Source organism: Tachypleus tridentatus, chromosome 3, assembly GCF_004210375.1.
Source record: "Tachypleus tridentatus isolate NWPU-2018 chromosome 3, ASM421037v1, whole genome shotgun sequence".
NCBI classification, from domain to species: Eukaryota; Metazoa; Arthropoda; class Merostomata; order Xiphosura; family Limulidae; genus Tachypleus; species Tachypleus tridentatus.
The window spans coordinates 46,451,713-46,469,204 of NC_134827.1; the positions used below are offsets into that span (position 1 = coordinate 46,451,713).

General features: G+C 31.7%; 1 protein-coding gene across 1 annotated transcript in view; it reads left to right on the top strand.

Annotated features, from left to right (window-relative positions):
• Positions 1 to 735: 735 nt before the first annotated feature.
• Positions 736 to 17,492, top strand: part of LOC143245836 (G-protein coupled receptor GRL101-like) — a 72,109-nt gene continuing 55,352 nt past the window's right edge. Inside the window, exons 1-8 of the mRNA XM_076492092.1 lie at positions 736 to 770; positions 1,979 to 2,050; positions 2,982 to 3,053; positions 3,661 to 3,732; positions 3,917 to 3,988; positions 9,358 to 9,556; positions 10,432 to 11,088; positions 11,316 to 11,394. Coding sequence (XP_076348207.1) covers positions 736 to 770; positions 1,979 to 2,050; positions 2,982 to 3,053; positions 3,661 to 3,732; positions 3,917 to 3,988; positions 9,358 to 9,556; positions 10,432 to 11,088; positions 11,316 to 11,394 — 1,258 coding nt within the window. The remainder of the gene's footprint in view (positions 771 to 1,978; positions 2,051 to 2,981; positions 3,054 to 3,660; positions 3,733 to 3,916; positions 3,989 to 9,357; positions 9,557 to 10,431; positions 11,089 to 11,315; positions 11,395 to 17,492) is intronic.

The following is a 17,492-nucleotide window of genomic DNA, read 5'->3' on the forward strand; positions in this document are numbered from 1 at the left end:
TTTAGTTGACTACACAGCTTATTCTTACTTACAGTAGTAAGATAGGAACATATTTTAATAAATATACCTTCGTTTAGTTGACTACACAGTTTATTCTTACTTACAGTAGTGGGATAGGAACATATTTTAATAAATACAACTTTGTTTAGTTGACTACACAGTTTATTCTTACTTACAGTAGTGGGATATGAACATATTTTAATAAATATACCTTCGTTTAGTTGACTACACAGTTTATTCTTACTTACAGTAGTAGGATAGGAACATATTTTAATAAATACACCTTCGTTTAGTTGACTACACAGTTTATCCTTTTCTATAATAGCATATAGGGGATATTGAAATGCTTTGTCTACCAGATGTTATAACTTTTATAATCTACATATTACTCTTACTTTAGTTTGTATTGAAATGTAGAGACTCGAACATGATCTTATATTCCTGCTATTCGTAGCTGATTCTAATTATGAATAATGTAGCTCTTTTTCTTTAACCAACGTAACAATTCTAACCAGATCTGGGCTTTTCGGTTACACATGACGAATACGATGTTTTGATGGAAATATGCCAACCATATACTACATTTTGGGATTCTGAAAGGACAGGACAGATAACACTTATAATTTTGTGTGAGATTATTATTAATAGTAGATAGTGCACAGAGAGCTAATTGTGTCGCTCTAGGTTTAGCAACAACGAAATAGTTCTATTATTTGATGTTACTTTCAAAGTTTCATGTACACCGTTTTACATTCTGGTGTTGATTTTGAGTAAGATAATATAGACCTTGTGGTTTGGTTTCTCATGTTCCAAGGTGGTACTCTGTTTATCGATTTACACACAAACATACCCAGTGAACTATCAGTGATATAATCACCAAAGGTGTCAAAATTCGATTTCTAGCGTTTAAGCCTTAAGGCTCACGACTAAGTCCCTGAAGAATGAGATATTCTGTATCATATACATGGAAGGGGTTATCAGCCATGAGTAGAGGAACATTCCATTACATCAACAAAGCTTGTAATGATTCGTTAAACTTCTGCGTAGACTTGAGTTAGGGCTAAAACATTTTACATATACAGTTATACTGTATCCAGCCAAACAATGAAGTTCAGTCTTGCCCACTTTACTATAAATATTGTCTTGTAAGCGGGTTGGACTATCTAGAGCAGTGGTTCTTAACCTGAGGGTTTCTCACGGGGTCACGAATGGTTTGAGAATTATTGGGGAATCGCGAAGCAGTTTGTAGTTTTTGTGGTAAGTGCCTGTAACTGCCCACCAATGAGAAACACGCTTCAGTTTGTAGTTTTTGTGGTAAGTGCCTGTAACTGCCCACCAATGAGAAACACGCTTCAGTTTGTAGTTTTTGTGGTAAGTGCCTGTAACTGCCCACCAATGAGAAACACTCTTCAGTTTGTAGTTTTTGTGGTAAGTGCCTGTAACTGCCCACCAATGAGAAACACGCTTCAGTTTGTAGTTTTTGTGGTAAGTGCCTGTAACTGCCCACCAATGAGAAACACGCTTCAGTTTGTAGTTTTTGTGGTAAGTGCCTGTAACTAACCACCAATGAGAAACACGCTTCAGTTTGTAGTTTTTGTGGTAAGTGCCTGTAACTGCCCACCAACGAGAAACACGCTTCAGTTTGTAGTTTTTGTGGTAAGTGCCTGTAACTGCCCACCAATGAGAAACACGCTGAAGTGCGGCGGTTTAACCGCGTCGAGATGCTTGTTGCGCAACCACTGTATTTAGTACATTGTATTTAGTGCATTGTATTTAGTGTATTTTCTTACATATATATTATATCAACTCTCACACTGAGTGAATATGTAGGTTTCGTATGATGTTCAGTAATTCCATGGATTTTACATTTGTTTAGCACTTGTAGCATTTCTCAAGGTTATTTATTTGTAACATTTTTTAACAAATTAGGATCTTTATATAGTTTTGTTTTATTCTATTTTTAATATCACGTTTTCAGGAATTTGAAGGGAAACTTCATACAAGAAATTGATTTAGCAGCTTTCAGTGGACTATCGTCCTTGAAAACATTGTAAGTTTCTTATTCTACCATATAGTTTTAGGTTTCACATTATAATAAATACTTTATAAGTCTAATATTCTTAATCATATTTTGTGAGTTTAATATTATATATTACGCATTCTGTAGCTTTGATAATGTAATACATATTATGTAGGTTTAATGTATTATTATGTATTTGTAAGTCAAATATTATATTACGTATTTTGTAAATATAATAATGTATACTTTATTAAAAAGATTGTTTTTTATTAAATTTCGCACAAAACCACAGAGGGCTATCTGCGCTAGCCGTCCCTACTAAGACTAGAGTTAGTCATCACCACCCACAGCTAACTCTTGGGCTACTGTTTTACCCATGAATAGTGGGATGGACCTTCACATTATAACGCCCCCAAGGCTGAAATGGCGGACATGTTTGGTGCAACGCGGATTCGAACCTGCGATCCTCTGATTACGAGTCTTAACCACCTGGCCATATCGGTCCCCATGTCTTCAACGATACATAGTATTAACTTGAATTCTTCAACATGGAGTTAACTGTTTAAGTTGAACTTATTAGATAATTATTATTTAATAACTACGTAGAGATGTCTTATATTCAAGTAATTATTTTGTTAATTAGTACTTGTTTCTTGTTAAAGTATCGAAGTCTTGAAGATATATAACTAAGTTTAGCCTCCAACCCTTATACCCTATCATTTTATAACCCTTCAGATGTTTCTGTGATTCTACTCTTATCTACCTCTAGTAGTATGTAAAGGTATTAACACTGACCTTCCAAACAAATATATTACAGTCAGGTTTTGTAGTGTTATTAAATGGTATATTGTTTCAACATTGTATATAATACATCACTATATTTTATTTAAAATGATATATAATAATTTTACATTTTATCTCCGTATTTGAATATCATCCACTAACATTTTTCATCCTTTAGGGACTTGAGCCATCAGAATATATTCAATGTCTCTCGAAACGCTTTTCTTGGCCTCCGTTCGCTACTCCATCTGTAAGTCTTTTCTTTCATTGAGCACGTTTGTGAGTCTCACTAGTTTGGATCTAAGGAGGGTGTACTTTAAATGTTCAAGTACGTGTGTGATTCTCGCTAGTTTGGATCTAAGGAGGGTGTACTTTAAATGTTCAAGCACGTGTGTGAATCTCGCTAGTTTAGATCTGAGGAAGGTGTACTTTAAATGTTCAAGTACGTGTGTGATTCTCGCTAGTTTGGATCTAAGGAGGGTGTACTTTAAATGTTCAAGTACGTGTGTGAATCTCGCTAGTTTTGATCTATGCAGGGTGTACTTTAAATGTGTATGTGTTTTTTAAAGTTACAACGATTAAATAATTTTTGTTTGTTTCAGACGTATATAATGATGGGTGTGTTTTTAAATTCCATAAATAATTACGTTTTTCTGAAATGCTATTTAGGTTACAATATTTGTAACATAACTTAAACGCTACATAGGTTACAATATTGGTAACATAACTTAAATGCTATATACGTTACAATATTGGTAACATAACTTAAATGCTACATAGGTTACAATTTGGTAATATGACTGCAATGGTACATAGGTTACAATATTAGTAACATAACTGTTGTTTTTTTCTGACAGTGACTTATCACACAACTATTTGAAGAATCTAAATGAAGGTGTCTTCAACGGCTTGGACAAGTTATTCTCATTGTGAGTTATTCCAAAGTTTGCACATTTATCTAAAACTACATTTCTCTGATATGTGTTAGGTATAAATGAATCCTAAGATATCATCTATCAACTGGTATTTTAATGTAATCGTATATGTTTAAAAATAAAGTCACAAAACGATAGCTGTTTGCACAACACATCTCAGAAGTTTCTTTATTTTCAGAGATTTGACCTACAACAAGGTAACGCACATGGAGAGTCGAGTATTCGTGGGTCTAACAATGTTAAAAAAATTGTGAGTAAAATGATGTAGTTCTACTATGAAAACAGTGTAGTTTATACATATCATTAGATAAAACAGTGTAGTTTACACATATCATTAGATAAAACAGTGTAGTTTATACATATCATTAGATAAAACAGTGTAGTTTACACATATCACTAGATAAAACAGTGTAGTTTACACATATCATTAGATAAAACAGTGTAGTTTACATATATCATTAGATAAAACAGTGTAGTTTACACATATCATTAGATAAAGCAGTGTAGTTTACACATATCATTAGATAAAACAGTGTAGTTTACACATATCATTAGATAAAACAGTGTAGTTTACACATATCATTAGATAAAACAGTGTAGTTTATACATATCATTAGATAAAACAGTGTAGTTTACACATATCATTAGATAAAACAGTGTAGTTTATACATATCATTAGATAAAACAGTGTAGTTTACACATATCATTAGATAAAACAGTGTAGTTTACACATATCATTAGATAAAACAGTGTAGTTTACACTATCATTAGATAAAACAGTGTAGTTTACACATATCATTAGACAAAACAGTGTAGTTTACACATATCATTAGATAAAACAGTGTAGTTTACACATATCATTAGACAAAACAGTGTAGTTTATACATATCATTAGATAAAACAGTGTAGTTTATACATATCATTAGATAAAACAGTGTAGTTTACACATATCATTAGATAAAACAGTGTAGTTTACACATATCATTAGATAAAACAGTGTAGTTTACACATATCATTAGATAAAACAGTGTAGTTTACACGTATCATTAGATAAAACAGTGTAGTTTACACATATCATTAGACAAAACAGTGTAGTTTACACGTATCATTAGATAAAACAGTGTAGTTTACACATATCATTAGACAAAACAGTGTAGTTTACACATATCATTAGATAAAACAGTGTAGTTTATACATATCATTAGATAAAACAGTGTAGTTTACACATATCATTAGATAAAACAGTGTAGTTTACACATATCATTAGATAAAACAGTGTAGTTTACACATATCATTAGATAAAACAGTGTAGTTTACACGTATCATTAGATAAAACAGTGTAGTTTACACATATCATTAGACAAAACAGTGTAGTTTACACATATCATTAGATAAAACAGTGTAGTTTACACGTATCATTAGATAAAACAGTGTAGTTTATACATATCATTAGATAAAACAGTGTAGTTTACACATATCATTAGACAAAACAGTGTAGTTTATACATATCATTAGATAAAACAGTGTAGTTTATACATATCATTAGATAAAACAGTGTAGTTTACACATATCATTAGATAAAACAGTGTAGTTTACACATATCATTAGATAAAACAGTGTAGTTTACACGTATTATTAGATAAAACAGTGTAGTTTACACGTATTATTAGATAAAACTGTGTAGTTTACATATATCATTAGATAAAACAGTGTAGTTTACACGTATTATTAGATAAAATGTGTAGTTTACACATATCATTAGACAAAACAGTGTAGTTTACACATATCATTAGATAAAACAGTGTAGTTTATACATATCATTAGATAAAACAGTGTAGTTTATACATATCATTAGATAAAACAGTGTAGTTTACACATATCATTAGATAAAACAGTGTAGTTTACACATATCATTAGATAAAACAGTGTAGTTTACACGTATTATTAGATAAAACAGTGTAGTTTACACGTATTATTAGATAAAACTGTGTAGTTTACATATATCATTAGATAAAACAGTGTAGTTTACACGTATTATTAGATAAAATGTGTAGTTTACACATATCATTAGACAAAACAGTGTAGTTTACACATATCATTAGATAAAACAGTGTAGTTTACACATATCATTAGATAAAACAGTGTAGTTTACACATATCATTAGATAAAACAGTGTAGTTTACACGTATCATTAGATAAAACAGTGTAGTTTACACATATCATTAGATAAAACAGTATAGTTTACACATATCATTAGATAAAACAGTGTAGTTTACACGTATCATTAGATAAAACAGTGTAGTTTACACATATCATTAGACAAAACAGTGTAGTTTACACATATCATTAGATAAAACAGTGTAGTTTACACACATCATTAGATAAAACAGTGTAGTTTACACGTATTATTAGATAAAACAGTGTAGTTTACACGTATTATTAGATAAAACAGTGTAGTTTACACGTATCATTAGATAAAACAGTGTAGTTTACACATATCATTAGATAAAACAGTGTAGTTTATACATATCATTAGATAAAACAGTGTAGTTTACACATATCACTAGATAAAACAGTGTAGTTTACACATATCATTAGATAAAACAGTGTAGTTTACATATATCATTAGATAAAACAGTGTAGTTTACACATATCATTAGATAAAGCAGTGTAGTTTACACATATCATTAGATAAAACAGTGTAGTTTACACATATCATTAGATAAAACAGTGTAGTTTACACATATCATTAGATAAAACAGTGTAGTTTATACATATCATTAGATAAAACAGTGTAGTTTACACATATCATTAGATAAAACAGTGTAGTTTATACATATCATTAGATAAAACAGTGTAGTTTACACATATCATTAGATAAAACAGTGTAGTTTACACATATCATTAGATAAAACAGTGTAGTTTACACTATCATTAGATAAAACAGTGTAGTTTACACATATCATTAGACAAAACAGTGTAGTTTACACATATCATTAGATAAAACAGTGTAGTTTACACATATCATTAGACAAAACAGTGTAGTTTATACATATCATTAGATAAAACAGTGTAGTTTATACATATCATTAGATAAAACAGTGTAGTTTACACATATCATTAGATAAAACAGTGTAGTTTACACATATCATTAGATAAAACAGTGTAGTTTACACATATCATTAGATAAAACAGTGTAGTTTACACGTATCATTAGATAAAACAGTGTAGTTTACACATATCATTAGACAAAACAGTGTAGTTTACACGTATCATTAGATAAAACAGTGTAGTTTACACATATCATTAGACAAAACAGTGTAGTTTACACATATCATTAGATAAAACAGTGTAGTTTATACATATCATTAGATAAAACAGTGTAGTTTACACATATCATTAGATAAAACAGTGTAGTTTACACATATCATTAGATAAAACAGTGTAGTTTACACATATCATTAGATAAAACAGTGTAGTTTACACGTATCATTAGATAAAACAGTGTAGTTTACACATATCATTAGACAAAACAGTGTAGTTTACACATATCATTAGATAAAACAGTGTAGTTTACACGTATCATTAGATAAAACAGTGTAGTTTATACATATCATTAGATAAAACAGTGTAGTTTACACATATCATTAGACAAAACAGTGTAGTTTATACATATCATTAGATAAAACAGTGTAGTTTATACATATCATTAGATAAAACAGTGTAGTTTACACATATCATTAGATAAAACAGTGTAGTTTACACATATCATTAGATAAAACAGTGTAGTTTACACGTATTATTAGATAAAACAGTGTAGTTTACACGTATTATTAGATAAAACTGTGTAGTTTACATATATCATTAGATAAAACAGTGTAGTTTACACGTATTATTAGATAAAATGTGTAGTTTACACATATCATTAGACAAAACAGTGTAGTTTACACATATCATTAGATAAAACAGTGTAGTTTATACATATCATTAGATAAAACAGTGTAGTTTATACATATCATTAGATAAAACAGTGTAGTTTACACATATCATTAGATAAAACAGTGTAGTTTACACATATCATTAGATAAAACAGTGTAGTTTACACGTATTATTAGATAAAACAGTGTAGTTTACACGTATTATTAGATAAAACTGTGTAGTTTACATATATCATTAGATAAAACAGTGTAGTTTACACGTATTATTAGATAAAATGTGTAGTTTACACATATCATTAGACAAAACAGTGTAGTTTACACATATCATTAGATAAAACAGTGTAGTTTACACATATCATTAGATAAAACAGTGTAGTTTACACATATCATTAGATAAAACAGTGTAGTTTACACGTATCATTAGATAAAACAGTGTAGTTTACACATATCATTAGATAAAACAGTATAGTTTACACATATCATTAGATAAAACAGTGTAGTTTACACGTATCATTAGATAAAACAGTGTAGTTTACACATATCATTAGACAAAACAGTGTAGTTTACACATATCATTAGATAAAACAGTGTAGTTTACACACATCATTAGATAAAACAGTGTAGTTTACACGTATTATTAGATAAAACAGTGTAGTTTACACGTATTATTAGATAAAACAGTGTAGTTTACACGTATCATTAGATAAAACAGTGTAGTTTACACGTATCATTAGATAAAACAGTGTAGTTTACACATATCATTAGACAAAACAGTGTAGTTTACACATATCATTAAATAAAACAGTGTAGTTTACACATATCATTAGACAAAACAGTGTAGTTTACACATATCATTAGATAAAACAGTGTAGTTTACACGTATCATTAGATAAAACAGTGTAGTTTACACGTATTATTAGATAAAACAGTGTAGTTTACACGTATTATTAGATAAAACAGTGTAGTTTACATATATCATTAGATAAAACAGTGTAGTTTACACGTATTATTAGATAAAATGTGTAGTTTACATATATCATTAGATAAAAGAGTGTAGTTTTATGAATATTCTTTAAAATGGATACAACTGTTTAAAACAAGGTAGTTTCATAGAAACAAAACTATGTAAGACAATATCGTTTTTTGATGAGGAGAAACCACTTGAAATAAAAATGAGTTACAGAGTATGTGGGTATTAACACTTTAACTGATCAGATTAACCTGAAGATGACCCAGGAAGGTCGAAACATTGCTATCTGCTTAATTAATAGAAATGTTAATACCCATACCAGCCGTTCTTAGATACAATGTGGTTTCATGGCTATAACTCTGTAAGACAATGTAGTTTCACGGCTATAACTCTGTAAGACAATGTGGTTTCATGGATGTAACTCTCTAAGACAATGTAATCTTACGGATATTAACTTTGTAGAACAATGTATTTTCACGGATATCACTATGTTATAGATACCACTACGTAAAACAGTATAGTGTTATTTATATTACTATGTACCTTTATAAGAACAGTTTAACCTCACGACATCCTGTTGAGATATACAAGATGTCCTTTGCACTGATTTCAGACATTCTGACGAGTTCAGATATACAAGATGTTCTTTGTACTGATTTCAGACATTCTAACGAGTTCAGATATACAAGATGTTCTTTGTACTGATTTCAGACATTCTGACGAGTTCCGTTTTTGTTGCCTCGCTACTCACGTCGTCGAGTGCTATCCAGAACCAGACGAGTTTTCCTCTTGTGAAGACCTCATGTCCAATATCGTCTTACGAGTGTGTATTTGGTTTCTAGGAGTGCTGGCTTTAACTGGAAACATGCTGGTTATAGTGTGGAGATGTGTTCATAGAATTAATAATAAGGTATCATAAGTTATTACTACCTTTGTTGGAAAGTGTTGCTTTAACTGGAAACATGCTGGTTATAGTGTGGAGATGTGTTCATAGAATTAATAATAAGGTATCATAAGTTATTAGTACCTTTGTTGGAAAGTGTTGCTTTAACTGGAAACATGCTGGTTATAGTGTGGAGATGTGTTCATAGAATTAATAATAAGGTATCATAAGTTATTACTACCTTTGTTGGAAAGTGTTGCTTTAACTGGAAACATGCTGGTTATAGTGTGGAGATGTGTTCATAGAATTAATAATAAGGTATCATAAGTTATTACTACCTTTGTTGGAAAGTGTTGCTTTAACTGGAAACATGCTGGTTATAGTGTGGAGATGTGTTCACAGAATTAATAATAAGGTATCATAAGTTATTACTACCTTTGTTGGAAAGTGTTACAATATACTAGGAATAATCCTCTGGTGTGTGAGCTGTAGCATTACAGATTAACAACATTAAAATCCTGGGTTCATTTCCGCACGTTGAACAGAGCGCAAAATAACCCAATGTATGGATTTGCGTTAAAACAAACAAACATATATGCAGTGATAAACACAAATAACCTTCGTGTAGCTTTGAGCGGAATCTAAAACGAACCAAAGAAAGATACTGACAAAAAAGGTGCTTTGTTGTTCGAGTGTTTGTTTAGAGAATTAGCAGAAAGGGACAATGCTGATATTTACAATATTTTATATGAAGTGTGTTACATATCTACTGGAAACCTGATAGTTATTTTGTTAAGAATTTACGTTGTTGTGTTAAGGTATATTAATGCATGGGGGTGGGTTGTGTTTATTGCATGTCTCTTTGTAAACTTCCTTCATCAAAACGAAAATTTTGTTTTCAGGTCCACTCCTTCCTCATCACGAACTTGGCGATAGGAGACATGTTAATGGGTATCTACTTGCTTATTATAGCGGCTGTGGACTTTTACTACCGAGGAATTTACTTTATTTACGCCAGTTACTGGAAACACAGCCTTCTCTGTCAGTTCTCTGGCTTTCTTTCCACTCTGTCCAGCGAACTTTCGGTGTCAACTTTAACCATCATAACCTTAGACCGGTTTCTCTGTATTATTTTCCCGTTCCGGATGAGACGCTTGAGCACAAAGCAGACATCCTTCATCATGGCTGGAGTGTGGACCGTGGTACTTCTGTTAGCTGGAGTACCTTTGATGCCAATTAACTATTTTTCCAACTTTTACGGACGGTCAGGGGTGTGCTTAGCCCTGCACATCACTCCTGAAAGGCCGCATGGCTGGGAGTACTCGGTATCTGTTTTCTTGGCTCTCAATTTCATATCATTCACTTTCATAGCACTGGCTTACGGCTGGATGTTTGGTGTGGCAAAGAAATCTCGGACAACTGTCCGATCTAGGGATAGCAGAGCTGATGCTACCATGGCGAGAAAAATGACCATTATTGTAGTCACTGACTTTTGTTGTTGGATGCCTATTATTGTGTTAGGGATAGCATCACTAAGTGGGGCAACAATACCTCGTCAGGTATGTAACAAAAAAGGTATGGAACAATACCTCGTCAGGTATGTAACAGACAAGGTATGAAACAATACCTCGTCAGGTATGTAACAGACAAGGTATGGAACAATATCTCGTCAGGTATATAACAGACAAGGTATGGAACAATACCTCGTCAGGTATGTAACAAACAAAGTATGAACAATACCTCGTCAGGTATGTAACATACAAGGTATGAAACATTACCTATTCAGGTATGTAACATAGCTGATATAGAAACACAATACCTCATCAAGTACACAACAGAGCTCATACAGAACAATACCTCGTCAGGTATGTAACAGAGCTGACACAGATCATATCCTCGTCACGTATGTAACAGAATTGATATAGAACAATACATCGTCAGGAATGTAACAGAGCTGATATAGAACAATATATTGTCAGATATGTAACATAGCTGATATAGAGCAATACATTGTCAGGTTTGTAACATAGCTGATATAGAGCAATACATTGTCAGGTTTGTAACATAGCTGATATAGAGCAATACATTGTCAGGTTTGTAACATAGCTGATATAGACCAATACATTGTCAGGTTTGTAACAGAGCTGATATAGAGCAATACATTGTCAGGTAGGTAACAGAGCTGATATAAAGCAATACATTGTCAGGTTTGTAACAGAGCTGACATAGAGCAATACATTGTCAGATATGTAACATAGCTGATACAGAGCAATACATTGTCAGGTTTGTAACATAGCTGATATAGACCAATACATTGTCAGGTTTGTAACAGAGCTGATATAGAGCAATACATTGTCAGGTAGGTAACAGAGCTGATATAAAGCAATACATTGTCAGGTTTGTAACAGAGCTGACATAGAGCAATACATTGTCAGATATGTAACATAGCTGATACAGAGCAATACATTGTCAGGTTTGTAACAGAGCTGATATAGAGCAATACAGTGTCAGGTATGTAACCGAGCTGATATAGAGCAATACATTGTCAGGTATGTAACCGAGCTGATATAGAGCAATACATTGTCAGAAATGTAACAGAGCTGATATAGAGCAAGACATTGTCAGGTATGTAACAGAGCTGATACAGAGCAATACATTATCAGGTATTTAACAGAGCTAATATAGAGCAATACAGTGTCAGGTTTGTAACAGAGCTGATATAGAGCAATACATTGTCAGGTATGTAACAGAGCTGATATAGAGCAATACATTGTCAGGTAGGTAACAGAGCTGATATAGAGCAATACATTGTCAGGTTTGTAACAGAGCTGATATAGAGTAATACATTGTCAGGTACATAAAGAGCTGATATATAACCATACCTCCTCAAATAACAGGGCTGATATAGAGCAATACATTGTCAGATATGTAACAGAATTGATATAGAACAATACGTCGTCAGGTATATAAAGAGCTGATATAGAACAATATCTCTATAGGTAACAGAGCTGGTGTATCTCTCATCCATGAAGGAAGTAAAGCTGAGAGAACTAATTCTACATATGTACAGTATCAAACAGTACAAGTTCACTATCTATGGTATTCAACATGTGTACAGTATCAAACAGAACAAGTTCACTATCTATGGTATTCTATATGTGTACAGTATCAAACAGTACAAGTTCACTATCTATGGTATTTTACATGTGTACAGTATCAAACAGTACAAGTTGACTCTCTATGATATTCTACATGTATTCAGTATCAAACAGTACAAGTTGACTATCTATGATATTCTTCATGTGTACAGTATCAAACAATACAAGTTGATTATCTATGATATTCTACATGTGTACAGTATCAAACAGTACAAGTTGACTATCTATGATATTCTACATGTGTACAGTATCAAACAGTACAAGTTGACTATCTATGATATTCTACATGAGTACTGTATCAAACATGTAGAATATCATAGATAGTCAACTTGTACTGTTTCATACTGTACACATGTAGAATATCATTGATAGACAACTTGTACTGTTTGATACTGTACACATGTAGAATACCATAAATAGTCAACTTGTACTGTTTGATATTGTACACATGTAGAATATCATAGATAGTCAACTTGTACTGTTTGATACAGTACACATGTAGAATACCATAAATAGTCAACTTGTACTGTTTGATACTGTACACATGTAGAATATCATAGATAGTCAACTTGTACTGTTTGATACTGTACACATGTAGAATATCATAGATAGTCAACTTGTACTGTTTGATACTGTACACATGTAGAATATCATACATAGCCAACTTTTACTGTTTCATACTGTACACATGTAGAATATCATAGATAGTCAACTTGTACTGTTTGATACTGTACACATGTAGTATACCATAGATAGTCAACTTGTACTGTTTGATACTGTACACATGTAGAATATCAGTGATAGTCAACTTGTACTGTTTGATACTGTACACATGTAGAATATCATAGATAGTCAACTTGTACTGTTTGATACTGTACACATGTAGAATATCATAGGTAGTCAACTTGTACTGTTTGATACTGTACACATGTAGAATATCATAGATAGTCAACTTGTACTGTTTGATACTGTACACATGTAGAATATCATACATAGTCAACTTGTACTGTTTGATACTGTACACATGTAGAATATCATAGATAGTCAACTTGTACTGTTTGATACAGTACACATGTAGAATACCATAAATAGTCAACTTGTACTGTTTGATACTGTACACATGTAGAATATCATAGATAGTCAACTTGTACTGTTTGATACTGTACACATGTAGAATATCATAGATAGTCAACTTGTACTGTTTGATACTGTACACATGTAGAATATCATACATAGCCAACTTTTACTGTTTCATACTGTACACATGTAGAATATCATAGATAGTCAACTTGTACTGTTTGATACTGTACACATGTAGTATACCATAGATAGTCAACTTGTACTGTTTGATACTGTACACATGTAGAATATCAGTGATAGTCAACTTGTACTGTTTGATACTGTACACATGTAGAATATCATAGATAGTCAACTTGTACTGTTTGATACTGTACACATGTAGAATATCATAGGTAGTCAACTTGTACTGTTTGATACTGTACACATGTAGAATATCATAGATAGTCAACTTGTACTGTTTGATACTGTACACATGTAGAATATCATACATAGTCAACTTGTACTGTTTGATACTGTACACATGTAGAATATCATAGATAGTCAACTTGTACTGTTTGATACTGTACACATGTAGAATATCATAGATAGTCAACTTGTACTGTTTCGTACTGTACACATGTAGAATATCATAGATAGTCAACTTGTACTGTTTCGTACTGTACACATGTAGAATATCATAGATAGTCAACTTGTACTGTTTGATACTGTACACATGTAGAATATCAGTGATAGTCAACTTGTACTGTTTCGTACTGTACACATGTAGAATATCATACATAGTCAACTTGTACTGTTTCATACTGTACACATGTAGAATATCAGTGATAGTCAACTTGTACTGTTTGATACTGTACACATGTAGAAAATCAGTGATAGTCAACTTGTACTGTTTGATACAGTACACATGTAGAATATCATAGGTAGTCAACTTGTACTGTTTGATACTGTACTCATGTATAATACCATAAATAGTCAACTTGTACTATTTGATACTGTACACATGTTGAATATCATAGATAGTCAACTTGTACTGTTTGATACTGTACACATAGAGAATACCATAGATAGTCAACTTGTACTGTTTGATACTGTACACATAAAGAATATCATAGATAGTCATCTTGTACTGCTTGATACTGTACACATGTAGAATATCATAGATAGTCAACTTGTACTGTTTGATTCTGTACACATGTAGAATATCATAGATAGTTAACTTGTACTGTTTGATACTGTACACATGTAGAATATCAGTGATAGTCAACTTGTACTGTTTGACACTGTACACATGTAGAATACCATAAATAGTCAACTTGTACTGTTTGATACTGTACACATGTAGAATATCATAGATAGTCAACTTGTACTGTTTGATACAGTACACATGTAGAATACCATAAATAGTCAACTTGTACTGTTTGATACTGTACACATGTTGAATATCATAGATAGTCAACTTGTACTGTTTGATACTGTACACATGTAGAATATCATAGATAGTCAACTTGTACTGTTTGATACTGTACACATGTAGAATATCATACATAGCCAACTTGTACTGTTTCATACTGTACACATGTAGAATATCATAGATAGTCAACTTGTGCTGTTTGATACTGTACACATGTAGAATATCATAGATAGTCAACTTGTACTGTTTGATACTGTACACATGTAGAATATCATAGATAGTCAACTTGTACTGTTTGATACTGTACACATGTAGAATATCATAGATAGTCAACTTGTACTGTTTGATACTGTACACATGTTGAATATCATAGATAGTCAACTTGTACTGTTTAATACAGTACACATGTAGAATACCATAAGTAGTCAACTTGTACTGTTTGATACTGTACACATGTAGAATATCATACATAGCCAACTTGTACTGTTTGATACTGTACACATGTAGAATATCATAGATAGTCAACTTGTACTGTTTGCTACTGTACACATGTAGAATATCATAGATAGTCAACTTGTACTGTTTGATACTGTACACATGTAGAATATCATAGATAGTAAACTTGTACTGTTTGATACTGTACACATGTATTATACCATAGATAGTCAACTTGTACTATTTGATACTGTACACATGAAGAATATCATAGATAGTCAACTTGTACTGTTTGATACTGTACACATGAAGAATATCATAGATAGTCAACTTGTACTGTTTCATACTGTACACATGTAGAATATCAGTGATAGTCAACTTGTACTGTTTGATACTGTACACATGTAGAATATCATAGATAGTCAACTTGTACTGTTTGATACTGTACACATGTAGAATATCATAGATAGTCAACTTGTACTGTTTCATACTGCACACATGTAGAATATCATAGATAGTCAACTTGTACTGTTTGATACTGTACACATGAAGAATATCATAGATAGTCATCGTGTACTGCTTGATACTGTACACATGTAGAATATCATAGATAGTCAACTTGTACTGTTTGATACTGTACACATGTAGAATATCATAGATAGTCAACTTGTACTGTTTGATACAGTACACATGTAGAATACCATAAATAGTCAACTTGTACTGTTTGATACTGTACACATATTGAATATCATAGATAGTCAACTTGTACTGTTTGATACTGTACACATGTAGAATATCATAGATAGTCAACTTGTACTGTTTGATACTGTACACATGTAGAATATCATACATAGCCAACTTGTACTGTTTCATACTGTACACATGTAGAATATAATAGATAGTCAACTTGTGCTGTTTGATACTGTACACATGTAGAATATCATAGATAGTCAACTTGTACTGTTTGATACTGTACACATGTAGAATATCATAGATAGTCAACATGTACTGTTTGATACTGTACACATGTAGAATATCATAGATAGTCAACTTGTACTGTTTGATACAGTACACATGTAGAATATCATAGATAGTCAACTTGTGCTGTTTGATACTGTACACATGTAGAATATCATAGATAGTCAACTTGTACTGTTTGATACTGTACACATGTAGAATATCATAGATAGTCAACTTGTACTGTTTGATACTGTACACATGTAGAATATCATAGATAGTCAACTTGTACTGTTTGATACTGTACACATGTTGAATATCATAGATAGTCAACTTGTACTGTTTAATACAGTACACATGTAGAATACCATAAGTAGTCAACTTGTACTGTTTGATACTGTACACATGTAGAATATCATACATAGCCAACTTGTACTGTTTGATACTGTACACATGTAGAATATCATAGATAGTCAACTTGTACTGTTTGCTACTGTACACATGTAGAATATCATAGATAGTCAACTTGTACTGTTTGATACTGTACACATGTAGAATATCATAGATAGTAAACTTGTACTGTTTGATACTGTACACATGTATTATACCATAGATAGTCAACTTGTACTGTTTGATACTGTACACATGAAGAATATCATAGATAGTCAACTTGTACTGTTTGATACTGTACACATGAAGAATATCATAGATAGTCAACTTGTACTGTTTCATACTGTACACATGTAAGAATATCAGTGATAGTCAACTTGTACTGTTTGATACTGTACACATGTAGAATATCATAGATAGTCAACTTGTACTGTTTGATACTGTACACATGTAGAATATCATAGATAGTCAACTTGTACTGTTTCATACTGCACACATGTAGAATATCATAGATAGTCAACTTGTACTGTTT